Source organism: Vidua macroura, chromosome 1 (assembly GCF_024509145.1).
Source record: "Vidua macroura isolate BioBank_ID:100142 chromosome 1, ASM2450914v1, whole genome shotgun sequence".
In the NCBI taxonomy this organism is placed as follows: Eukaryota; Metazoa; Chordata; class Aves; order Passeriformes; family Viduidae; genus Vidua; species Vidua macroura.
In genome coordinates this window covers 57,542,290-57,568,753 of record NC_071571.1, presented here as the reverse complement: position 1 = coordinate 57,568,753, position 26,464 = coordinate 57,542,290, and the positions used below count along the sequence as shown (strand labels likewise).

Below are 26,464 nucleotides of genomic sequence, written 5' to 3'. Positions count from 1 at the left end.
TCTGTTCCTTCTTAGGTGATGGCAACAGTTAAAAGTCAATCAGGGGATGTGTTTCCCTCTTCCTCAGCTAGGGCATTTGCCTAGACTCCTCTACTGTGTTCAGTTTTTGATTTATATTCCTTTTTTTCCTCCTAAAAATACTCCCATGATCCTAAGGGGTTTCTATTTGCATGTTAGTCTCAGAGTGGCAGCGTGGAAGGGTGGGGGGCCGGTTGTCCCCAGGTAGTTTAGAGAAAACAAACAGAGCAATTAGCTAATTAGCATTTCAATATCGGTACTTAGCTAGAGTTAGTAGTTTTCTTTTAGTGTTGCCATGGGAACTAGGAAAGCCCTGCCCGCGTCTCTGGGGAACACCTGGAAACTGTTCATAACATTACACAAAACAGCATTTCTTTCAGTCTTATAATCTACCAAAGTATGCAGCCAGAGCCAGAAGCATTTTTCAGATTTTATACAGCATATGGAGAGGATCCAGTGATCAATTACCACATCTTAAGTCTTGAAATTATGCTTAATGGTTTCTTGAAAAGAGCATAAGGAAATCAAAGTGTATGTAGTAGATTTACGAGAGTATTTTGTGTTAAGTATTAAGGCTTTAGTTATTAGAAAGGACTGCTAGTTCTGCTACTCTGCTCAAGAAAGTACTCCCAAAACATGTTATTTTTGCTAGCAAAACCAAATTGTTGAAAGACAGAAAAAAAACAGGTAGTCTGCAGATATTCTGCCAATGTGATTGTCAAATACTAGTGTTTCTCCAAATGTTTTAAAAAGTAGTTTTAATGCCTAGATTAATTCCTAAAAAGGGTAAAAATTACTGGCAGAGCTCTTCACTTTAAAATAAACTGGGACAGTTATTAGGCAGTCCAAAAGAACTGGGATTCACTCCCTGCTGACAGGAAAATTCATTGCAACCATCTCATAAACTCTAAGCAAATATCTCTCCTTAGAGACTGAAACTCGTGGGAATGCGTTTATTCAAAATCCCAGCATGGGAATCCCAGTGCACAGGTCTCTAAGATGCTGATCCTGTAAAGTTTCTATAAACTGTAACTTCATTACTAATAGTTGTCCTTAAAAATTATTCCCTTTGTCAAAAGATAGCAAACTCTTTCCAAGTGAGGCTTTTCAGTCTGCAAATTGTTTCCAGATAGCCCCAAGGAGCACTCTGCTACAGTGCCCCACTAGGATTAAGAATGTTTCCTTTATAATTTGACTTCGCTATTCCTGCAGGTCTGCTGGCTCAGATGTGACCCTGACATACTGGTGTCCAGTATTTTCATCAAAAAATAAAACAGAAAGCAAGGCAACAGTTGTCTGTATTAATACCTTCATGTCTTTGAAAAAGTATCCATGCTGACCTTAAAGAAAGTAATGTACTTTTATATGAAGTCAAAATTGCAAAATAAGCCAGACCAATAAAAAATAAAAAATTTATTTAAATAAATTAGCAAAATTCTTTACACTTCATAAAATAATTTTGCATTTTTATTTTTTTCCTTACTCTTCTCTCTTCATTCAGGTTAAAATTCATGCAAAGGCCAGAGACCAACTTAAAAATCAAAGTGTAACTTTGCATGCATTACTTTATCTATAACTGAATATTTAGTTTAATTAGCTAAACATTACAGCTCACTCAAATCCAAGCCTCATTACAGTCATTTGAAATAAGAACGACTGAATGTGCAATTGCTTTCAAATTCAGTTCCTATCCAAGTTCCTAATAAAACAACCAGTTGTTCAATTCTCATAAAATACGCATCTTTGCTTTTACAACAATTGACCAATCTTGTCTATCAAAATCTGAATATTTTGGTGTTACAGGAGTCTGATCAGACACAGGTATTTTCCAAGACTGATATCAGTTGGTCTCCCCAAGTGGCTTGGTTCTAATGAAGTTTGGCTCTGTGCTCGTATGTCCTTCCAATGGCTTCTCAACACACATAAACCAGTGGGATCTCCTCTTTACAGTGACAGGGACCACGTAATATTTTCTAGTTTATATAGAATTTCTTTATGCATCAAATGTCGAGCAGGTACACCACTCACACTCAGTCAGGGAGTCTCCATAATGTGTACAACAACTGTTAGCTGGAAAATAGCACATTTCCCTTGCAGTTATGTTACAGTCCTGTTGATGAGTAGGGAGAAATAAGGTACATATTTACATACATAATTAGGATTTTCCCCAGTTGTTTTTGAATTACCAGCTAAGGTTGTTTTTATGAGGTGAGCAATTAAATGTACCATAATTTCCTAGGATTTAAAGTGATTTTTGTCAGTGGAATTATCTCTGTTCCCACTCACTCTATCTATGCAGCTCCCTGGTGTGCTCTCCAAGAATACTTCAATTAGTTTCCAAGTGACTCAACATATTTCACTTTTAAGCAGCTATGTGCTAAAAAGCTTCCACTGTTGTCATTCTGAATCTTTAATGGCATTGAAACTGTCAGGCAAAAATTGCATTCTTCTGCTGTTCTGAGCAGCAGGAGAATGAAGATGACAGAAGACCCATGTTAATGTTAATAACAGATGAGAAATACAATGGCATTTTTCAGAAACTTAGGGCTCTGCTTTAAAAGGCACAGGCTCCTTATTTCCCCCTTCTAGCCCATTAATTTTAAAAAAGAATAACTGTAAATAAAAAATAAAACAAGAAAAACAATTAGCCAAATGGACTGAATCAGGAAAATTCTCCCTGCCTGTATTTCCTATTGGTTTTCTAATTGCTGTCATTTTGAATCACTAGATTGTTGTAAGTAGGTTCTACAACTCAATAATCTTTAAGCAACTTTCTTACCATTCACTTTCTTATGCTCATAGCATCCTTCTGAGATTATTCCCTATTCAGACAGGGCACTGAAGAACAGAGGTCTAAGGTACCTGGGAGCATGATTAACATCCTTTATAATTTAGATGTCTACCACATTGTAGCTGGGGCTACAGTGAAACTGTCACTAGGATCCATTTAATGGTTCTTTGAGAGCATTTCTGACCATTAATCTCACAAAAACCAAGAGTCTCCCTTAGAACATGATGAAAACAAAGTACGAGACCCTGTTCTCATGCAGATATCTACACCCTAGATATAAAAACTAGTAAAGAAAAAATATCCCACCATGAAGGATTTAGGCAGAACTCAGTTGTATCTGAATGTCAAACCTCAAGGAGCAATTCTAACTATGCTGCTGCCATCCCTGCAAGTTCCAAAAAAAACCCCAGTAGCCTGGTAGTCTTGTCTGCATACCCACACTCCCAGGAAACTCTACAAAGGCACATCTACAAACTCATTTGAAGCTATCTCCACTCCAGCAGCCAGGCAATCAAATTAGCAATGGTTTCTGCATAAGGCAAAGAAGGCCCATCCCTCAAAACCAAGTACAGCACCGCACTGATATATGTCCAGACACTTCTGAGCAGAGTTGGCTCTCACCATCAGCTCTAAGCAGGGCAGCACCTGTATATTGCCTGTGACCACTTGGCTCTTCCTCCACTCCCCGAGTGTTTTGGCACAGTTGGTGTTGACAGATCATGCCTATTATGCATCATTACTATTTGTATCCTTTCAAAATGTTCTGCTGAGAGTCAGACAAAGACAAGTTAGTAGCCTCAATGCTCCTCAGATTTCCTACTGCGCAGAAAATTTGTTTTTCTTATCAAATCCACTATTTGAGGGTCTCAGTTTTGTATTTCAAAATTTTGTTAGAGTAGCAGAAACACAGACTCTAACTAAAATTCATATGTCCACTTCTGAGTATCTTATATAAATAAATAAATACCACTGCATGCTCGTAGGTATTTATATCAAAGCACATAGAGAGCTCCATTTTTCCTGTATTCAGAAGCAATAACAGTCACTAATTGTTCTTATCCTTCCAAACCACCCATGAGTTAAAAAAATGCAATATTTTCTTTTTCTCCTGTGGAACTCAGACTTTGCAAATACAGCTCAGGACCTTTCACTTTATGAAATACCCTCATGCTTTTGACAATCAAGGCTTAAGCAAAATAATGTCCAGCACTGCTGCATTACATCTTGCTGCCTTGCAAAATTCATACTTTGCTTCAGTTTCCAAGAGAGCCAATGTATTGGAGCAGGTGGACACCTGCTGCCAGGATCCACACATCACATTTAAGCAGGAAGAGACACCACCAGTCAAAAAAGAGGCACACCTGTTGAGCATTCCTGTAAATTCATCTGGATGCCCAATCCGTGTAGAAAGGAATTTACACCATATACATTCATTTAATTGTGGAGATGCTAAGAAATGAAAGGGGCTGTTGATTCCCTCTGCATGAACGCTGGACAGATGCAGACAGCATGCAGGATTTCCTCACTATTCCTTACCAATGCCCCAAGGGACATTTACTACTAACCTGCACATGGTGAGGTCATACTCCTGGAAGAAAGTACCGCATTTTTTAGTGTTCTTGACCATTTTTGTCCTTGCCCTGAAGAAATTCTGTTCTTCCTTTGGCCTCCTGCTATTTTTCTTGAAAGAGATGACAGCCCTCTCTGCCTTTGTCTTGGTCCTGTTAGTCAACATCTTCTTCTGTTAACTCTTTGCTGAAGCTTTATACCCTATACGCACTTCCACAGTTGCTACTGAATGCAAAAAATCCCACAACTCACAGCAATTAGCAATGTCAGCTAGCTGTCACTTGTCTTTTGGCCTAAATATTGCTGGGGATCAACAACAGTTCCAGTTCTAGGAAGGATTTTGAACAAGTTATTTTCATTCTTCTTGAATATCGTTATTCCTGAGACTCTGTTGTGATACCAAATTAATTTCCAATTAATTAACAAGCCAGATTCTTGGTACCAGATGTGATTTTCTTGCCAATGGAAATAGGCTTTGGGGAAGACATAGTAAGGTCCATGCAGCAGAAAATAACCACTAACTCTCATCAACATACAGTAAAACCTATGTCAAAAGATTCAACAATTATCATTCCGGGTCCCTATTAATGTACACAACTGTTAAGAACTAATTACTGCAGCTGCATTTTTCCTAAAAACACTGTAAATATTTCTCAGATTTAAAACACTGAGACTACATAAAATAATCAGTGTTGTTTCCCATACACTATTTCAACTTCTCAGCCTTTCTTCAGCTGTATAAAAAGTAATAGAAGATCACAATTGGATGAGGAGGACACACAATGATTAAATTTTCACCTGCAAAGCACATCCTCTACCCTACTCTATGGCACAGGAATTAAAATAAAAAAACTATTTCTGTTCCTTTGAATCTTATATTTTAAAAGACTCTCTGAACTAGAGATTTTAAACATGGCATTCTTTTAAAGACCACAGTACACATTTGGTGGTATGAATTCATCAAGCTTTCTTCCTCACGTAGTACCTAGGCCAATCCATTTTATAAATTAAGCTTATGAATTAAGCTGACTGATATCTCCCAGGCAACCTGTTCATTAGGTGAATATGATTTCAAATGAGTCAGAAACTCTGGCACATGTCCAGAATTTGCCCCAAACACAACAATTAGGTTGAAATGAATGTGGTTTTTCAAAAGTAAAAATTTTTGCTATGTGGTTTCCAAACCAAAGTTTTGAAACTCACCTTGAAGCTTGCTGAAGTTTAAGTAAATGTTAATTAAGATGAAACTCCGTCCAGAATATAAGATTGTTTGGTTTTGGCCACAAAAAGTGCTTAACCAAACAATATTTTGGATAAAATGAATGGGTTCGGCATCTTAACTGAAAACTAGTTTTGGTGGTCCAACGCATTTTAATACAGAAAATAAGAGTTCAATAGAAAATTAAACAGAATCGCTTAATACATTATTTCAGTCTTCTGTTTGACAAACAGCAATTTCTGTTAGCATCTAGAGAATGAGGAAGAGTCTTTGGAAAAACACACAGGAAACACTTTCAAAACAGAATTCTACCAACATCAGAGTAATGAATAAACAAGTTGGTGCCTTCAACCCTTGTGAAAAGAAGTGAAAACAAACCAGTACAGCTCATAAGGGTTATTTATTTATCTATACACAATGTATGTAGATAAATAATCTAGTAAATTGAGCACTTCTAATTTGATTCAAGCTTGGAAATGCTTTTCATATTCACAAACCTATATCTCAAACATTGAGCCAGAACCTTAAAGGAGAAAATCTAACTATAAAATATATAAAACACAATTACCCAGCCATTTAGCTCTATTTTATTTGTGTGCATAAGGTATGGAAAAATGAAAAGTCACTTGTAACATACATTGCACACTTGTCATAGAAAAGCATTGGACGGAATGCATGTTGTGAAAATAAGGTTTGCAACACAGAGAAGTTCTTTTGTTGTGAGCATATGATCTTTATTTCAACTATTACATAATTTTATAGAATAAGATTTCTGAGTTAAATTTTTCTCTTTCCTCCTACTTCTATTCCAAGTTTTGATGTTCATACTTTTGTTCCCACACTCTTCACAGGACAAAGAATTATTTATGTACAATACTCTGAAAGGCACTTCAACATGACACCTTTATATTTATTTGTAGTATATCACTTGCACAAATTGGAGTGAGAGTGGGGAGTATACAGTGAACACAAGTCATCAAGAATAATATTTATAAAAGAGGAAAAATAAAAAGTCTGGCATATGAAAGTTTCTTCATTATTCCTTAGTATATTTATAACCAAACAATTTCCTCTCACATTTTCCAGCTCTGTAAAGTAAGATTTGTATATCCTCCCAAAGTTTGTAAAACATACAATGTATGTTTGTAAAACATACAATTCCAAGCAGCCATCCTTAAAGGAATTTTATAAACTATTTTATAATGTGGCAGGATAATTTCTCTGTGCAGATAGTTGTAGACACAGGAGTTGTTTCTTTGCCAGAAAAATACTTCCCAGTTTTGATAATGATAATTTTGACTAGCTTCTAAAAAAAGCTGCCACCTGGTTATATCCCTAATCAGTTCCTGTGCCAGGGATCTCTCCAAGTCACAGGGTTCACAGATTAAAACCTTGAGCATCCTGCACAAAACCTCAAGAGATATCACTTCCCCCCAAGTCAGTATTACAGACATACAGCTTTGCAAAACTTTAACAGCCATCTTTGCCCACAGGAAAGTAACTTTATTCCTTTTGCAGACAAGGGGTCCATTTGCCTGGGAACTCTCCTGTTTCTGGAAGCTGCCTGTGAATTCCATGCTGATGAGGCTTGATGGAAGTAGAGTTGTCCACCAGCAATACTCATGGTCAAGACAGAAGCAGTGACGCAGCAGCAGCAGCAGCAGGCAACTCTTCATTTATGGGAGCATCTCAGTATCTCACTGGTTCCATTTCAGCAGATCTGAAATATTTATGCCATGTTCCTCTCTTTATCCTCCTTTCTCAGTGTTTAGGGAAGAAAGAAATGAAGAAAAAGAAAGCCCAGAGGAAGAACTTACACCAAGAGATCACTTCTCTTGCTGCACCATACTACCAGTGTTATCATAGCACATGTCAACATGACTGGGATCAAGATCAGTGTTATGAGAATTTCATCCGGTGGATCTTCCCAGTGAACCTTTTCTGAAGTACAGTTTGAAAAGAATTGTTTATGAATTCCAGTGATAAAGCCTTCTGCAAGGGGGTTTGGCCAAAAGCAACTTGCATTGTTGGCTTCACGTTCTGTGCACTGGGTAAAGCTTTCATAATACCTGGGAGTAGAAGAAAAATAAGAGAAGTTGAAATAGAATGTATATGCATATTACACTTGGAGAAAGCTACAGAGGGCGCCATATGAAATCTCTGAGTGTGTCTATCATGTAGATACTCTGCTGAAGGACCTCCAATGGAAGCTGTGGCACAGCAAGGCACAAGGAGAACTCACATGTACCAATGCAACTGATATTTATTCTGAAGTTCTGAGATCCCAGATGGACAACAGTTAAACCCCAACTACAGCCAGGGCCTCCTAGTGCCACTTAAGTACAAACAGAACTCCCTTACTACAGACATCTACAGATTCTTTAAAAAACATGCACACAAATGTGCAAAGAACAGGACATTTTGAACAAAGTATGGATATTTCATGCCTCAACTGCCACCAGACATGATGTTGTCGTGAAAATTATGATGTGGCACTAGGACTGAACCACGACATGCAGTACTGTGTAAAAACTCTGATTCTGTTGCACTCTCATGTAAGAAAATAATGGGAAAATAAACACATAGAAAGTTAGCTTTTGACAAAATTCCTCTTTTTTCCAATTCCAGCAAATGCCCACCAGGGAATAAATAAAGAAATAAATTCTAATTACATGTTTGCTTATGAAAGGATGGGAATTCCTTGTAATACCTAACATGTGATTTCAATATTGCATGTTGCGGCATGGCGTTCTTCTCGCCCCGGTCCGGATGGCTCGAGAGCCCGGCTAAAGGCGTTGCCTCTTGGCCGGACCGGGGTTGCCGCATGTCCGGGCACTCTAGCACTGAGCACACCGGCATGGGCTAGCCACGCTCTGTAACCGACGCTGAGAGGAGGTAAAGAGGTGAAGGAGGCACACCTTGCCCTGTGTGGCTGGAGAAAGTTTATTCCCACGTGGTAGCCGCGGTGGAGGGCGGCGTCCATCCCCCAGCGCCCGTGTGGACAAGATGGCGGAGAGACAAAGAGAGCGTGGGGTTATATAGGGGGTGGGCAAACAGGGGCAGAAGCCCCCCTCGCCCAATGGGGACAGGCAACGGGGGAGTGGCGTAGACCACGGCAGCCAACGGGAACACAACAGGGGTGTGTACAGGGTTCTGGGACGAATAGGGATATGGGGATGGGGTAACTGACACAGAAGCTTCAGGAGTGAACAGGGCAGTGACCACAAGACTGACATGGGAATGCTCCAATGGTAAGTGACCCGGAGCGAACCATCGCAGGGGGAAATGGGGGTACACAGAACCGGCTAACTAACATTATTAAAACCCCTAACTGAACCCTACCCGGGATGCAACAGCATGTGCTAAAATTTACTTGTCCAGGAGTAACTTATATTTATGAGAACTGGCTACCTCTCAGGAAAAAAAAAGCCAAAAATAAGCCTAAAGGAGTTTTTTGGTGTTACTATAAGCCAAAGAAATTCAGGAAGTGAAACGGATATGGGGGAGAAGATCAGGAATTAGGAAGACAAAGAGTGTCTGGTCAATTCATGAATAGGGCAAAAAATAAGGAAGCTGAATTTTTTGTCTGTTGCATTTATTTTAGTCCTGAGTGACTCAATAATCTCACTTCAAAGGGGAATTAAAAATAGAAAGGAGAGAGCAAAAATCCACATGACATCTCCAGGGACAGCATCCTTTTACAGCATCTGAAGACCCTACTCTCCCTTATAGTCCATATAAATATGGACTCCTGATGATTGACTCGTTCTGACATTAAGTCCTACAGGGGACTAAAATGTTGACTCAATGCTTTGCTGTAAACTAAAGGAGAAGAGACATTCAGCATTTGGGCCAAGACTGAAGTCTACTGTCTACTGTGTATCTGTCAGGGGAGATGTCTGCCCACCCATGCTAAAACCACATAGGTTGGGAACACAGTCTGCTGAGCATCTAAATTCTCAGGGCTGTGTTCACAGAAGAAGAAAAAGCATCACAGAAAGGGCCTTCGGCAAGTTCCTTGTAGTTCTCAGTCTCAAGGAGTTTGAGCCAATACTGCTTCATTCATAAGCAAACACACTGGACAATCTAATGCCAAACTCCAGCATGAAGATGCATACATGCACAATGTATGTGTATTTTAAGCAAAGTGACTAGAAAGGAAGCTTTTGTAACATCAGCAACCACAGGAAAACAACAGGAAATAAGCTAAAAATAAAATACAAATATCATCTGTTTGCTATTTTAATAGTGTCATTCTTCTGTGTGACCTAATGGCATCCATTCTTTATGTCTTTGGAATAAATTAGGAGCTGGAGATGTCTAGTTGAATGTGGGAGATACAGTCTCAGAGGACCTGAAGAGCAGCAGGTCTGAAGGCAAGGCTACAAGGTTCAGCAGGCTACAATGCAGAGATGGAGGAGCATCCAGCTGCCCAGAAAGGTCAGTGCTCCACGTGGCACAGACACCAGACAAGACTCCAGAATGCTGGACTCTGCTCCAGCCTGCTCTGGGCCATGCTCTCATGAGCCCCTCTGTGCCATCAATGGCTGCTGTTACAGCCACCCCAATAAGAAAATCAACAATAAATCCAGGTGATTTCAGCATAGAAGTACCCTAAGCTCAAAGATTTGTTGATGTAATTTTTTTCTCTGTATTTAAAATCATATAGAAAAATCAGTGTTCTACAAAGAATCCTGTAGATTTTTTTCTTAAATGTTATATGATATAAACAAAAATATTTTCCACTGATTTTTGATTGTAAATACAACACAGCTAGAAAAAGTTGGTTGTGTTGCCAAAAGGCCAGATAAAAATAACTTGGGAGATAAATTGTATTTGAAATACTGAATCCTAAGGGCCAAAGTAGAATAAAAATGTTATTGTAATAGTTGGAATTCCTTACAATTTTTCCTTAAAACCTTCTCTCATGAAAAAAAGGGAAAAAAAAAACCTACCTATAACTCTAACTCTTAGTTCACACAACTGTAAGAATGTAGATAAAGGAAAATTTCAGTTGCTGGAAAATTGCATTTCTGCCAGTAAAGCAGAAATCACTTAAATATTTATGTAGTTTTGTAATTTAGAGTTAATGCACTGCAACAGAAAGTTCATACAAAAAAAAAAAAGATCCTCTCTGCATGGCACTGTGGAACAGCTGCCTCAGAAGGGAGCAACTGCATCCTCATTACTACAGCACGGATGTTTTTGTAGTTGATCAATTGGTTTGGAAGTTGGGCTTTTTTAAGAGGGAGATGCGGGCTAATAGATATTTAATTCCAGTTCAATTCTCCTATGTCTAATCCTTTCACGTCTTACGTAATTCCCTTTATTCAAATGGTAAAGGCGGGAATAGGAAACCTTTCCATTCTGTATAATAAAATGGCTATGACAATGATGTCCTGGCCTCTGACTGGAGATACTTCAAGGAGAAGTGCATTAAAGTTCCACAACTTGTGAAAGGAAGGAATAAGAAATTATACTTTCCACTTATTCCTCGAACAAGTAACTGGAGAGCACATTGGAGTTCAAGTTCCTTCACTTTTCAGATTATAAGAGGGTGTGGGAACATTCTTATTCTTTGTGCTGAGACACATTTTCCTCTCTTTCAGGCTAGCAACAAGGGACCTAGGTAGTACTCAGGAAAGGGATATTCACTGGGATCCAGGTCACAAGCTTTGTGACAAATGAGCCAAAAAATTAAATGCATTTCAACTCAGCTAAGTAGTCCAATACAAAAAACCCAAAATCTAAGCATAGTCTGAGCTGCAAAATTCATATAAAGATGTGTTTTGCCCTGATACGCTCAGGACAACTGTAGTTTCTATTGAGGAATCAGCGCCCTCGCCATACTGCACATTATTGAAAATACTTTCAGAGAACACAAAAAATAATTCCTTTCAGAGCAACCTCTGAACTATAACACATTTGTCATTAAAGATAATTTTAATATTCTAGAACAATACCTCATTTTCAGAGCACATACATTTTTTGTCCTGTACTTTATGTTTCCACTAAACCAGATAGTAACAACAGTGTCACTGGGGTCTTTTTGTTGAAACTGTGTAGTATTTTATTTTGTGAGTGTTTTACCCATGAGAAGATATATTTTAACATGTTACCTATAACTAAGAACTTGGACAGTAGGCAGTTATCATGGGGAATGGTAGTGGACACATTTGCCTTAATGGGACAGTGTTTCGTGGAGTGTCCACTCAAACTATTTAAATGGATAGCTGGGTTTATTACATTTCATCTATCTCAGGGTACACAGCTGCCTCTTGCTCAGGGCACTTCTCAGGCTAAGTGGGGCTTGAATCTCATCTGTAGTTTAAGTATTTTCCAATGCAAAATTGTTATTTGAAAGATTCACAAACAATTATCAAAAAGCCAAATACATATATATTACTTAAGACAAATATTTGAGGGCATTTTCTGGCTGCAGCCAGTAGACCCACTGTCAGTTCCAACAGGAGAATCTTTCCACCTCTCCAGCACTCATGGACAGACCACCACAGAGACAATCAGCACATAAGCAATCAGGAATGTTTTGCAGTTGCTTAATGAGGAGGGCCAGGGATTAAAAACCGAAACACCACACTTCCACTACCCCATTTTAAATAATTCTGCTTCATGATTCCTGATATAATTATAGAAGGGTAGTACTAGATATATATAATACTAGATATATATAATATTGTGAGTAATTTTTGTTATTTTGAGTCCAAGTACTGAGAATACAGTGAAAAATCTCGCTACCATAATTGAGTCTTGATGCAACCAGGTAATAGATACACCAGGGACACTCACTCCTGCGACTCTACAATTCCAGATAGCAATCTAGAGGCACTGTTCCAGGACACTACAAGTCATGTGGTGTATTTTAATAAAGATGCTTTAAAACTAATTGCTTTCCCCCAGATTATTCAACCAAAATTTTCTTTATACACATACATATTAATTTTCTTTATACACATACATATTAAATTGGATTACCATCCTTTTAACCTCCACCCAGACTGGAATACAAAATGTTGAAATGTAAAAATACCTTTCTTACAGCATTTCCAGATGAAGGGGAGGCAGGAAGTAGCAAAAAATCTCACAAAAATAAAAAGTCTATTCTTATGTGAGATGCAACCAGACTGTATAGAACTTCAGCATGGAACAGCCTGGATGAACTTCAAGTAAGGATCCAAACCTTAAGATGATCATTTCCAGAGGTTTCACCACCATGTTAAAAGGACAGCTTTAATTTTATAGCAAGTTAGGAGCCTGTAAATATGGTGGAATATTCCTGAGATTTTCTCACTCAACATCTCTCCAAACAGATTTGTGTCTGTGTCTCACCATTCCTTTAATCACGTATCTTCTGCCAAGATGAGTATTCTCACAATCACATTTCTACCTCCCTAATCAGATCAGATCTACTGTTGTGCAGCTCCAATACAGAATTCAGCCTCAAGAAAATAATGTGCTACAAAAACACAAGGAAGGAAATTAATGGGGGTGGGGAGAAATGGATTTAATGAAAAAAATATAAAGTACAGTTTACTCTCATGCCACTAAATAATGGACATTGTGACAGATTCACTCACTTGGGTCGAAAATAATAAACTGATTCTGGTATCCTATGAAGTAATTACAGATCTCCACCCTTAGTTTCACATCAACTGCTGTCAACAGCAAAATAAACTGAACTAAAAACACAAAACCGCACTATTACTATATTGTTGTTAATTCCCTAAAGATACAGCCAGAAAATATAAAGAGCAACTATAGATGTAAGCAGTTACTTTATATACCTAATGGCCATCTCTAATGAGCAGCAGAAACCACTATATTAAGCAAATGTAGAACAAGGAGGTAAATGTAGCCTGACATAAGGTACTGCATTATTAAGATCAAATATTTAGTAGTACCGGAATTTTACCAAGCCAAAAATTTCAACTGGCAAGCAGGCTTTACCTTCCACCACTCCTGACTAGATTTTAATGATTACTTAGTTGTACACAGCCCATTTTTGTAGAACACCCAGCAAGAGGGGAAGTAGTCTCTGAAGCCATCACTACATCATGTTTTCATAAGTCAATCCCATAACTCCCTTGAATTAGACAAAAATCAAAAGAGTAAGTGAAGGCAAATCCTAATCCCACAAACACTTAAGCATACATATCTAACTTCTTATAAGCACAGTATCTCATAAATAGCCATCACTGATGGTGTGTGGAAGAAGATATCCCTAATATCATGAATAGAATCATTACATATCTACTCCTAACAGTCAAACACATAAGGCTTGTGATTCTGTCAGAGAAATGCAAAATTTAAAACCTCTTATTTATGGATCAAGTTTCAAAGTTTTTGTGAAGTTGGTCAACTAGTGAAAGCCTTCATTTTCTTGGGCTTCTCACCAAAGGAGACAGAATGTTTCTGGGGGCAAGCATTGTTTTTGTGTACATCAATATTTGAAATTTTACAGCTAAAATTTTAAACCTTATACTAGAACATGTGAACAGAAGCAGTTGCTAGCCCAGAACTGCTCTGAGCTCACGCCACAGTTCAGGAGCTCAAGGCTTTTAATTCCTTCTGGATGAACCAAGCTGACAGGTGAACAGAGAAAATGTGGCTTGAATTCAGACTGGCACTACACAGCTGGGCCTCCAGACAGCCACTCAAAACAAGCAACTATGAAGACAATAATTTTTCTGACCAACAGACAAAAACTCACAGAGAAAGAAATAACAGAAAGGTCCTTCTCCTTCATTCCAGCTTACATCTACAAACAATTGCTTCATATTCAATTTTTATTAGAATATTAAAGATTATTAAAGTGTCACTTGCTGAGTGGAAGCTGTTATTAGTTTCCACTTAGTCCAAAGTAGCACAAGCCTTTTATAATACCAGAGCACTATTTCTTCAAGTGGAAAGAGAGGAGAGAATTATCTGGAAATATGCAGTTGTGAAACAGAAATCATCAGTCAATCAGGCTTACATTTTGAGGAACACCCACTATAGCATCTCCACAGATTGAAAAAAAAAAAAAAAAAAAAAAAAAAAAAACCAAAAAAAAAACCAAAAAAAAAAAAAACCAATCTGTTTCTAAGTTGAACTTTTCATAACCCTCCTCCCGTAATTCTTATGAGCATGTAAAGAATTGCACTTTTACTGATTATTTATGGAAAATGGATTTTATACAAACTTTAAAAAATTCCTGTAATTAAAAAAGCCTCTTGCTTTGGGAGGAGAGTGGCTGTTGTGTTTTGCTCCAAGCAGAGCACAAATAATGGGAGTTAAAAATCAGTTGACTAATTACAAATCTTAAGCTTCAGATTATGTCAGCTACTGGACTAGTTAAAGAATAAATCCTTTTTGCAGTCTTGCATAATAAATGAATTATGTGAAATTACAATCTAGGCACAGACAGTTCATAAACGAGACCAAAACTGATGAAAAATTAACCATAAAATCAGAGGAACAGTAACAATATCAGAAATTGATTTAAAATTAAGCATAAGGACTATTGGGGAAGAATCCTAATATAGAAAAGTTCTGCTTATCTACTATTCAAGTACATTATTATGTTTTAGCATGACTTTGACAGCACAGTATGTTCACCACTTTATGTGTTTTTTTTTTTTTTTTCCTTTCTTATGTCTTCCCCTCTTACTTGTGGTAGAAAAAACACATTCATTCTCCTTATGTAACTTCTTCTTGTGCTGTGTGGCTTCCCAAGACTGTTCCAACATCTCACACACACAACAGAACCAAATGGTGGACCCAAAGAGCCTTACTCCTTATCCACAACTGTGTATGAAAGATTTGAGTGTTGTAACACTCCCTGGAGTTGCTTAAGGGTAAGCCAGCAACCTCCTAAGCAGGTGGAAAAAATATTATGTCCAAGGATTTTGGACAATGTCCAGCCAGACTGTGTGTAGATCAGAAGCAGAGGGACCCAGCATCTTGAGACTGTCACCTGGGAAAGGTAGCAGTTTCTTAGCTCCTGGATCTGCTAAGTTTATTTAACTTCATCTTGGGCCCAGCTAAATTCTACCTCAGTTTGAGGAAGAACAATGTAACATGGCACATCACCCATGAAATGTTACAGACCCTTGACATAAGAAAGCTTATGTCAAGAAAGCTGTTATGGGGTGATAATATTTAAGCACTGTGAATAGCCAAGTAGTCGGATATTTTCTGAGCCTTTATCCAATTCCTCTTTGGCTGATGAAGACAATTACTTATTTTCATACTGATGCTGTTTCCCTGCACAGAAACAGCCAACAGCAAAAAGAACCTTACATTTTTGCACCTACTTTTTATAAGTAGTAATACTAATACCTTACCCCTGCATACTACAAATCAGTCTAGATATATATTAGATATATATACTCCCCAGTAACAGGAAGCAAAAATCCATTATAGATTACAGTGCAAATTATACGTAAGTGTGATAAGTTATACATAATATAGAACTTATGTGATAAGTTATACATAATATAGAAGCATCTTAAGATCATTGTGGTTCTTAAGCTACCTTCCTGCAGATAAAAATTGGACTCAGCACCTCAGTGATAACTCCCAGTCCCACAGGCAGACATAGAATCCACTTCTAGATGGCAGAACTCTCATTTGAATATCTCTATGTTTATTTTATAACTATACCTTAATATGAAATGGTACATTTTATCAGGCAGTGAAATGTATGAAAGATATTTGTGTATCTGAGAGAAATGCAAAACATCAATTTCTTGAGAGCTGCAAATAACTGTGCTCATAATTGTTCATCAGTGCACTATTGCCTTGACAACCTTTGATTTCCACTCCTTCTATACTCAGCATTTATCTTAGAGGAAATTTTTTTTTTACAAAGCTGCCACATCTCTATTATTTTTATAAGCACTACAGGCGTCTCATACATTGCCTTCAAGTTTGTCAGTGCAACATGTGTCTGCCTTTTGCAGATTACACAACAGGCTGAAGAAGGTGACTTATCTGCTTAAGAGTGCAGAAGACTGCATTTCATGTCTTGGAATTACTTTCCAACACAGAATTATATACTATTCTGTAAAGATAAATAGAAATGCTACACCATTGGCAATTAACCATATAAAATACTTTTCTTTTTTTTTTTTTAATAGTGTTACATAATAAACTTCTGTGATTGAAACAAGACCTTGAATACAAAACATAGTAGCATTAATTCCACATGCAGCCTGGAGCAAGAAAATCTATTTTTTTGTCTCTGCTGAGTTAATCTCCATTATTGTATGTTCGTGGTTGATCCATTTAGAAAACAAGAATGTAGAAATTGTTTTGCAAACCAGAAGTATCAGAAAAGTTTGCATTAACTTTTCCTTTTCATAATACATTTATATTTTAATTTTCATTTTCACTGCCTCTAAAAATATATTGTCCATTATATATGCATTGCATAATACAAAATACTCAGTCTAACAAGTTATACCATACTATTTTACCACCAAGCAACTTTACACAGAAATCTTATGCAATGGTTTTTATTAAATACAGCCTTTAATAATAAGCTCCATGAAGACTGTTTTTGATTACTGATCTTACCATAATAAAATTCAAAAAGGTCATGAAAGGTGTTGAAAGGCATATCAGCTAACAGTCCTGAGATTTAACAGAACTGCTTCCTAACATCACCTCTAAATTGCTTACATTATTTTTTCCAAGTAATTTAGAATTATTATATTCTTATATCTTTAACTATTTGTTAGTTGAGTTGGAAATATGAGCATTGACATACTGATACCACCTTGTGAGTGTAAGCCACCACCATTAGTCCAAGGCATCTGCTGAAGTACACATCAATTTGACCCACAGCACCCTTGCTAAAATATTGTTACTGGGGTCTTCAAGTGACATCAACTTCACCAGTGTTGAAAACTCTTTCAGAACTTCATGAAAATACTGATATTTATATCACTGACCTCTTGGCAAATACCAAATTTCATTCCCTTTTTGAAAAAAAAAATAATCAGGACAAATAAATGTAACAGGTGTTAAAACTTGCAGGAAAAAGCACCTGAAAAACTGAAATTTGACATTAAAAACTGAAAAGTTTTCAGCACTTGATAATGCTTCTTACTTAGCAGCAGGCTCAGAAGATCCTTCTCTTTTTTCATACTAACAGAACTTCCACAAAGATTTGCAACATTATTGATAAATTGAAAAACATAAAGTTTTGAGCTCTTAAAAACCTTGAAAAGATGGATAATGAGCCGGGAAAGCATATTATTCTGGCATGATATATGTTTTTTAATGGAAGACCCAATGTCTCCCATGGTTTAACAAAGAAAGAAACAGTTATCCCTTATGAATAACAAATTCCAGTTATTTTCTCTTCTCCCCATTCCACTGCACTGGTATCCTTGAATGGTGGCTTTTGTAGACTGTGATTACAACATGTATTGTGGTATAAATAACAAATACATAGTTTTAGTTCACCAAATCTGAGTTCTTGGTAGTTAGTGTATTTAATTCAGCAGCCTCCCAAAATATTGGCAAATTTCTCCTTATCCTCTACAATAAAATCATTCCCATACAATAAAACATCAAAAAAATGAGACTTTCAACATCTTCCAGGTGCTGTCACAGAGCCACTGCCTCACAGCCAATTAGGGACTCCTAGAGCTGTGAAAACAGGTAAAAAGAAATGTAGAGATTGGAGGAAGAAGTTTGTTACAATCCGTTCTTTTTCTCAAACAGAACATCCACATCTGACCTGTGTTATATACACTACTTTGCTAGAACTCTCTTCCAAAACACAAATTGCTATTTCACCCTTGGACTCTAAACCCACAGCTATTCCTTGGCTGGCAAACACAGAATGACTGACTGGGAGCTCCCAAAGTAGCAGGTATGCAACCTTAGCCACTTGTGAGATGAGTGCTGCAACAACAGTATTGTCTTGAAATAAAAGAATGCCTCACCTGTAACAGATGACACAATCTGTTTATAGATGCAATGGATCAATACTAATCTTTTAAATGAAGAGTTGATGCCTTTCCATAATATACTCACTCTTACAGTGTTTAGAATAGTTGACTATTGGGCAGATTGCATGGCCTGTATTATGCAATAGTGCAGACATGGCCACAGCTGTCTCTCTGGCCTCAGAATTACTGAAATGTGGGTAACTACACTCAGAAATATGTGGAAAATGGTGATGCAGAAGAGAGAAAACTGGTACTTGGGAGCAGGCCAAAAGCTTAAACAAGACACTGAAAATCACCTTTAGTACATTTTGATCCCACATTTCCATAGGGGTTAGGCCTAGGAGACAGATGCAGATTTCTTTAGAGACTGTGTTCTAGCTAAATTGTTTCCAAGATCCAGTTAGAAGTATTTGAAAAACTGTTTTATGAGTTAAGAATAGAAAGTAATCTAAGCAATTACAATATGGAACATTTTTCAGGTTCGTGTTAAGACAGCTCTGGGCACTTCCATCTTCATCTGGCCACTTGCTTCAGGAATTAGTCACACCTGGCCTCTCAACTGTAGTCCCACACCAGGATTTATCACACCACACAAAAAAAAAAAATCTGACTGTTAATAATGAATTTTGGCTTGTGGACAGTAGTTGATTTTACATCTTCAGCTGTAGTTGATAAATATTAAGAAGATAATAAAGAAATATAATACATAGTTGTTATATGTAATGCAGCACTAATAACATACGTGTTACTATAAGTAGACATAACAGAAATACTACACATGAAAAATAAAAACCTTCCTGCAATTTTCAGTCTTCTGGCAAATGAAAAGTATATTTGCTTCTGTTAATTCCCCATATAGCTTTCACCCACACTTTAGTCTCTGCTTATTCACTGGCCATGTTCCATAAGTTTGAGTCTTTTAAACAACCTCATTGTATTTTCATCATCTTCTTCATCTTCTGCTCTCACTTAATAATCTAAAGGCCTCATCAAAACTGTGACTAGGCAAACTCCTTCTCTTCTGTCAATGAACACCTCTGGCAGTGTATTGAAGGTTTTATCTTTCTTGTAATCTGTTTGTGGTTGGCCTTCATATTCTGATGTCCAAGCTAGAACCACTGAAACCTATCATGTCTAAATGACTTAAAATATGTTAAAATCCCACTTTGATCCCTCATCGTATTTCAGCTTTTGAATACCTTTTGACAATTTGACCCTGAGTATTTGTATTCTAACTAATTGCCAATCTTCACAGAAATATGCAAAAATTAATAGGGAAACTTTCATCTAATAGTGCTTCTGTAAAACTTTACCTGAGAATTTACGGTCTGTATGTGATCATCTTACATTTCCATCAAGATCAATATCAGCTGTGGAGGCTAAAACTCTCATATTGGTTTGCAGTACCAGCTGCCACACACAGAAGCCTTGTCTCTTCAAAATCAGTGAAAAGGCTGCTTTTTCAAGAGCACAAGTTTGTTAAGAATGTCAGAGATGTCGGAAAATCTTACAGGTTAATTAGGTTACAGCAAATTGGAGTCACTGCAAATTCTCTCAGAAAAGTTTGGCCAAATGGTGAAGCACTACAGATAATTGCTATTTACAATCCCATAACCAGAGGACAGCCATTTACACTGAAGAGCTAAAACTCCTCCATGAAACAAGGAATTTAGAAAATTAGCAGATTTCCATTAACTGTTACATTTCAATATAAGTTACAAAGATTTATTTCTAAGTGAAAAGTGCCATATAGAAATCACTGCATGAAGAAACAGGCTTTTTTATACAAAATTATACAACATTTTTTAATACAAAATTTAACCCACCATCTGATCCAGACTGATTAATTGTTACTGCTGGAGGCTAGATATAAAATCAGCACAACTAATACTAGCAGGTTTAAATATCTGAATTTTGACTGCCCATGGGTAGATAGGCCAGTTTTTCATTAATTTGTCAGATTACTCCAAAGAAAGAAGTGTTTCTGTCCCATCTCTCAGGGTTCCTCCAATGAGCTGGAATAAATTAACCTCTATGTGTCCCTGCTCACAGTAGAGGGGTTGGAACTAGAGGATCTTTACAGTCACTTCCAACCATTCTGTGATTCTATACGCTTCAAATAACAATGTCTATTCTCAAAAGAATACTAATCTTAAAGGTAGATGCACATTTGCATTTCAGTGCAATGAACCCTTATGATAAGTTTGTAATCAGACTTATAATGCTTGATTAATGCTTTATTCAAGATATAAATTTCAAAACAAATTCCTCCTGCTACTCTCTTCTAAAGTAGAACTTGAAGTATTAAAAAAAAAAGGTTTTTTAGAAAATGTATATTATGTTAAAAATGTAAAAGATTTTTCTTCTGTAAGAGCCTTGAATTCTTCTGGTACTGCTTTTGAGGAAAAATGAACAAAGCCTCAGACTGACCAATTCTTCAGAGAAGTTTTCTTGTACATGGAATAAAAATGACACCAAACAGTGAGCACAACTGGAAAGTATAAAATCAAGGTGGATTCTTAACTCTAATTATAAAGTCAGGAAAACTCAGAGACTTCAGTCACCTCCAAACCTTGAAAAATTCTTGCACATAATATGTAAATTCTTGAATAAATTTTAGCAGAAGTCTCTCAAAAAGCTGCCTGTTTTTTCACCTTCATTAGTAAAGGTATTTTGGCTTCTATAAGTACTTTTCACTGCTGCAAGTAGTCCCATTAGTTGAGGTCACTTATTGATTCAAATAACATATCAGAAAAGAAATCTTGTGATTCTAAAACAATTGTAATCAAGATAAAATGGAGCAAAATTACAGTGTTTCTTTCAAAATAAATAAAACATCTTGTACCTAGATGAGTTATAAAATTACATTTATTGCTGCATAACATACAGATATTTATTAAATAAATTTAGCAGTACCAGCACTGCAAGGATTTTCTTTTTTTTTTTTTTGTATGCACACACTTCTATGTCAGATTTGACTGCAATTTCTGCAAGCTGGTTTAGAAGAGCTAACCTTCTCTTACTCTTCTCTACAACTGCAGAGAGCTGCATGAGTGCATCTTTCGCTTCAGTGCCATCAGATTTAAGAATCTACCTTTTAACAGACTGCAAGGTGTGTGAATAAATGTGCTAAGAAGTAATAGCATTTAAATTGATAATATGATGTCAGATTATGAAATGTTATTAACCGGTAGGGCATTTCAACACAGGTGTTGGTGCTAAGGGAGTCATGGGGAACTGATGCAACACAGCACTGCAGTTCAACATTTCGTCATCTGTCCAATCTGTTGGTGATCAGCTAAAGTCTGCACCACATGACACACTAAACAGGACACAAGACCAATGTTCCTACCAGAACATATCTGGGGTTCAGTGACACTGTGAACAGGTGTGACAGCTGGCTTGGGGTACTCTGCCTCCACAGCAGACTCCAGAAACAACACCAGCACAGTTTCAAATGCAGGAAGATGTTCTGCTTCAGGCTGGCTCATACCATACAAGCTCTTGCTCACTTGAGTCTTGTTTTCTGAAGTGCTGAACACCTGCAGTTTCTTCTCATTTCAGTTGGTGTAGAGGGTACTCAGCACTTCCGAAAACTAGGCACTATGCATCAACAGACATGGTCTTAAGAAGCAGATGCTCCACAAAGCCAAAAATGCTACCAATTTCACAAACCCTGTGAGTTTTTTCCAGATCAGAATTTGATGTGTGCAGCTTTATAGAGAGATGTTTAAATACCTCCCATAACTATGGAACAGGAAGAGATTAGAGAATAATAATGTCACCCTCACTACTGTCAGTCTTGCAGTATTTTAGACATCCAAACAGAATGGGTGGTGCTCACTCTCTCCATGCTAGCTGGTAGGCAAAGAAGCATATGGCAGCAAGTTCAATAGGACAAATCACTTTAAATTTGGATAGGGCAATTTCACATGAGGTGTATTACAGAAACAGTGTCATCTTACCAAAAAAAAAAAAAAAAAAAAAGGAAATCAGAGGAAGGAACTGCATTGCTGTTGAGAGAGAACAGCATGATTCTAAAAGCATTATTGCTTTAGTGGTTTCTCAGAAAAGAAATTAGTTACAGAACATTTGCTTAAAAGGCACAGAAATATAGATTAAATGTAAACACAACTGTCTGATGTAACACAATAGCAGCCAGTATTAAATAGCCCATTGGTTCATTTTCATTAAAGTGGACTATTTTGCACACTGTTTGAGTTATGAGACAGGTGTCTCTGTGTGCACATGGTCTTACTGCAGGGCTTAAGAGCTACAGATTAGCCCTCTGCAAGTGAGAACAAAATACAGAAGGTTTTCTATTTTCTGGAACAGAAATATTTTATATGCATTAGGGGAGAACTATTAAAACTGAAACTAACTCTTACATGATAAATTCTGTAAGGTTGCACCACTTTTTTGAGTCCACTTTCTTCATCATCTCTTCAAAGGACTTTCCACAGGCAGGCAACTTTTCTAACATGAGAGATTCATTGCAGAGCTCAGTCTGTTGACATGCACCTAGGAAACATCAGATGCACCTTTAATCAGAAACACTGAAATAGAAGTAAAAACACATCAAATTTGTTCACACAGTCCAACCTGTGACTTACATTCTCATAAGCTTAGTGTTTAATTTTCTAAGCAATTTTAGAAAACAGACAGAAATATGTATTTACATAAATACAATAAAAATATAACTTGGTATAAAAAACTAAAGGTTACAATATATAGTACTATACATGTATATATAAACCTAGCATAAAGGAACCTATCTAATCACTTTTCTAATCTTACTTAGCTACTACTCATACTAATTCATTACCTTCTATTTGCATTTTTAGTTAAAACTAACTGGATCTCCCAATCTCAGATTTCAATGTAGAAAGCACTTTTCAAGCTTACACACATGCATCGCATTCAACTAACTATATTATTGTGAAATTACTTTAACATTGGAAATATTTGTATGTCTCACCAGCTAAAGAGTGTGAATTTCCACCATCAGAGCTTTTTCTTTAGTATAGCCACTAAAGGAATTGTCTAGAGATCAGGTCCTGTGAGGAGCAGCTGAAGGACATTGGGATTGTTAAGTGTGGAGAAAAGGAGGCTCAGGGGAGACCTTATTGGTCTCTACAACTTCCTGAAAGGAGGCTGTAGCTAGGCAGGGTTTGGTCTCTTCTCCCAAGTAAAAAGCATCAGAACAGCTCAAAGTGCCAGTGGAGGTTTAGATTGGATATTAGGGAAAATTTCTTCACCAAAAGGGGTGGAATAGGCTACCCAGGGAGGTGGTTGAGCCACCACCAGTAGAGATATTCAAAAGTTGTGTAGATGTGGAACTCAGGTACAAATTTTAGTGGTGGACTTGGCAGTGTTGGAGTAACAAATTGACTCAATGATCATAGAAGTTTTTTCCAACATTAACAATTCTATAATTCTAAGAATTATCTGCAATTATCAAATGCTGAAATTACAGCATACAGCTACTTGCAAAGAAAGAGTTAACCTTGACTTGAGCAAGCCTGGAACTTTTTCAACCTATAATGGCAACTCCAGTATATTTAGTCAGTCAAATGTTTTTCTCATCCAGCACATGCCTGCATTGGAGTACAAAGATAATATTTTAATATTTCTTATAAAATTGAAATTCTGAAAAAATTCTCTTCAGACTAATGTCTTTGATTTTGGTAAGCCTGAAACATTTTGTTTTGATCAAGCCATCAAACATGTCTCGCTTTACCTATATAGATGCCACTAATTTGACCATTATTCTGTATAAAAAATTCATTAACATTAAAAATTACTTATAAATATATGTATATAAACATCTTTAATACAAATGCCTAAATTAAATTAGTCAAAAAAAAAAAAAAAAAACCTGTAATTTTTTCTCTACACAGCAACTCAAATCCAAGAAATGTATTTACCTGAACAAAACTGCAACCCTAACAAACTGGTATATCAGGGAATCTCTCTAAGAATTCTGGAGGAACAGATTTTTTTAAGAATACAGCCAAGGAGAATAGACCATTTACTCCTAAAAAAATTTTAACAGAGGACATATTTACACCAGGGAGAGGACGTATTTCTTTTGCTTCTATCAGTTACTTTGAAAGCAGGATCCTATCACTGCTGAAAAGAGCTCATGGCTCTAATTTTGTGTGGTAACAGCCAAACACATTGCCTGAGGCCAATTGAGGTAAAAATCACGCAGGACTTTGCTTGGTAAGAAGAGAAGTCCTCATGGTCCATTCCTTACTATCTAGTAAAGAAAACCCCAAACTCTAAGGCAAGATGACTGGTCTCAGGCTTCACATCATAACTCAGCCATCAGATACTCAGAAGCTTGAGTATCTCCATTTGAAATGAGTCATGTGATTGTAAAACAGGCTTGAATGAACATCATTTCGTCCAGGAAGGAGCTGGCTCCTTGGAAGCCTGGGCAGGAGTACCTTGCAATTTAATTCCAGCTATCACAGCTGACTCCTTAGCTGGTGGTCAACTCTCTCCATGATGCTGTATGACAAATGACAACCATCTCATCTGGCAAAATAAACACCTTGCTTTCACATACTTGCCAAGAGCAGCAGACCCACAACAGGACAGCCTGTGCTGCACCTGAAACTGTAAGTCTACAACTTCCTACAGACCACAAACCTCTCCAGGTGTACGGCTCATCACTGGGACCTAATCCTTGCTCCTTCATCATACCTGACTGTCAGTGCTCTTAAAGCTGTCATGAAGCCTTCGTCCATGTCAGCAAAAGTCAGAACTACAATTACTCAACAGTGATAGAAATGGTGAAAATTACCACACAAGGGCAGCATCATTTTATCCATGAGAAGTTAACATGATCACATGGATCCTGCCTACTTAAGTGTTCCTATCATCATTGGGCAGCTGCAGCAGTTACCAGTTACACTTTCCACAGACAGACCTGCAGATGAATGCTAAAGCTGTGCGGAATTCAAAACCACATATGAAAATTGCATAGCTCGCAACTTAAATCCTGCACTGAGTCTTTGACAAAAGTTACGCAAAGATGCTTTTTCTGGCAGGGTATTCTAAACAGCCAGCTATCATATGATTTATAACCAAGTCCAACAGAGTACAATTTTTTCTTCCACTATGTCACATGTGCTGACAATTTACTCCAGCCCCTTCCCAGCAGGATGTTTAAATGGATATTCCATGCCATTGGTATTTTTGCTTGTCTGTATTTAAAACTTCAATATTTTGCAGGGTCATAGGACAAAAAACTCCATCAGAGTCATTTGAGCCCAATCTGGTGACACACGAGTTTCTGTCTAAATCCCTGACCAAAAGAGTTCAAAATCATGGACAATTCTGCAATTTCACCATCACTATTGAGAACGACCTTTACAAAACACTACAACACCCTCTTTGCATACAGCCAATGGATAAGACCGGTTGTAAAAAATGCATGACAGTTGAGTAATTGAGATGAAATAGGATGGAAGCATTTCTCAAATGTCAACCATTAGAAAAACAGAAACAGAAGCTTGAATTTTTGAGGTAAGACTCACCTGCGAATCCAAGTGTCATTAGACCATTAACTAGGAAGGGCGAAAAAAAAGAGATTAGTTAGATATCTCCACACTCTTATATAAAAGGATTAGTTCAATTACAAGTCAAGTAGAGGATAACTACATTTCAACAGAATATTCAAAATGCTTATTCAAACATTAGTTTGTTTTCTGAAAGAGTGTGTCTGAAAGAAATAATGAGCATTTAGAGAACATTATGGTTTTAAATTCCTTTTTATCTATCTTTTAAATGGCTGAGTCAGACTTGTTATGGGTCTCTATATACCACTCCTTTCTCTAGTTTCTAATATTAAAGATGAGGGACAGGGCAATTTTTACTTCAAGCTTCTTAAGAAGC

The 26,464-nt window shown here is 37.1% G+C and overlaps 1 protein-coding gene across 2 annotated transcripts in view; it reads right to left on the bottom strand.

Annotated features, from left to right (window-relative positions):
• Window positions 1-6,736: 6,736 nt before the first annotated feature.
• The window catches only part of RAMP3 (receptor activity modifying protein 3), a 36,279-nt gene continuing 16,551 nt past the window's right edge, over window positions 6,737-26,464 (bottom strand). The window contains exons 2-4 of one of the 2 annotated variants that reach the window (XM_053995532.1): window positions 26,107-26,136; window positions 22,948-23,080; window positions 6,737-7,666 (exon numbers count right to left, since the gene is read on the bottom strand). In XM_053995532.1, the coding sequence (XP_053851507.1) occupies window positions 7,411-7,666; window positions 22,948-23,080; window positions 26,107-26,136 (419 nt within the window). In that variant the 3' untranslated portion in view covers window positions 6,737-7,410. The remainder of the gene's footprint in view (window positions 7,667-22,947; window positions 23,081-26,106; window positions 26,137-26,464) is intronic. The other variant, XM_053995541.1, reaches the window with a different exon arrangement.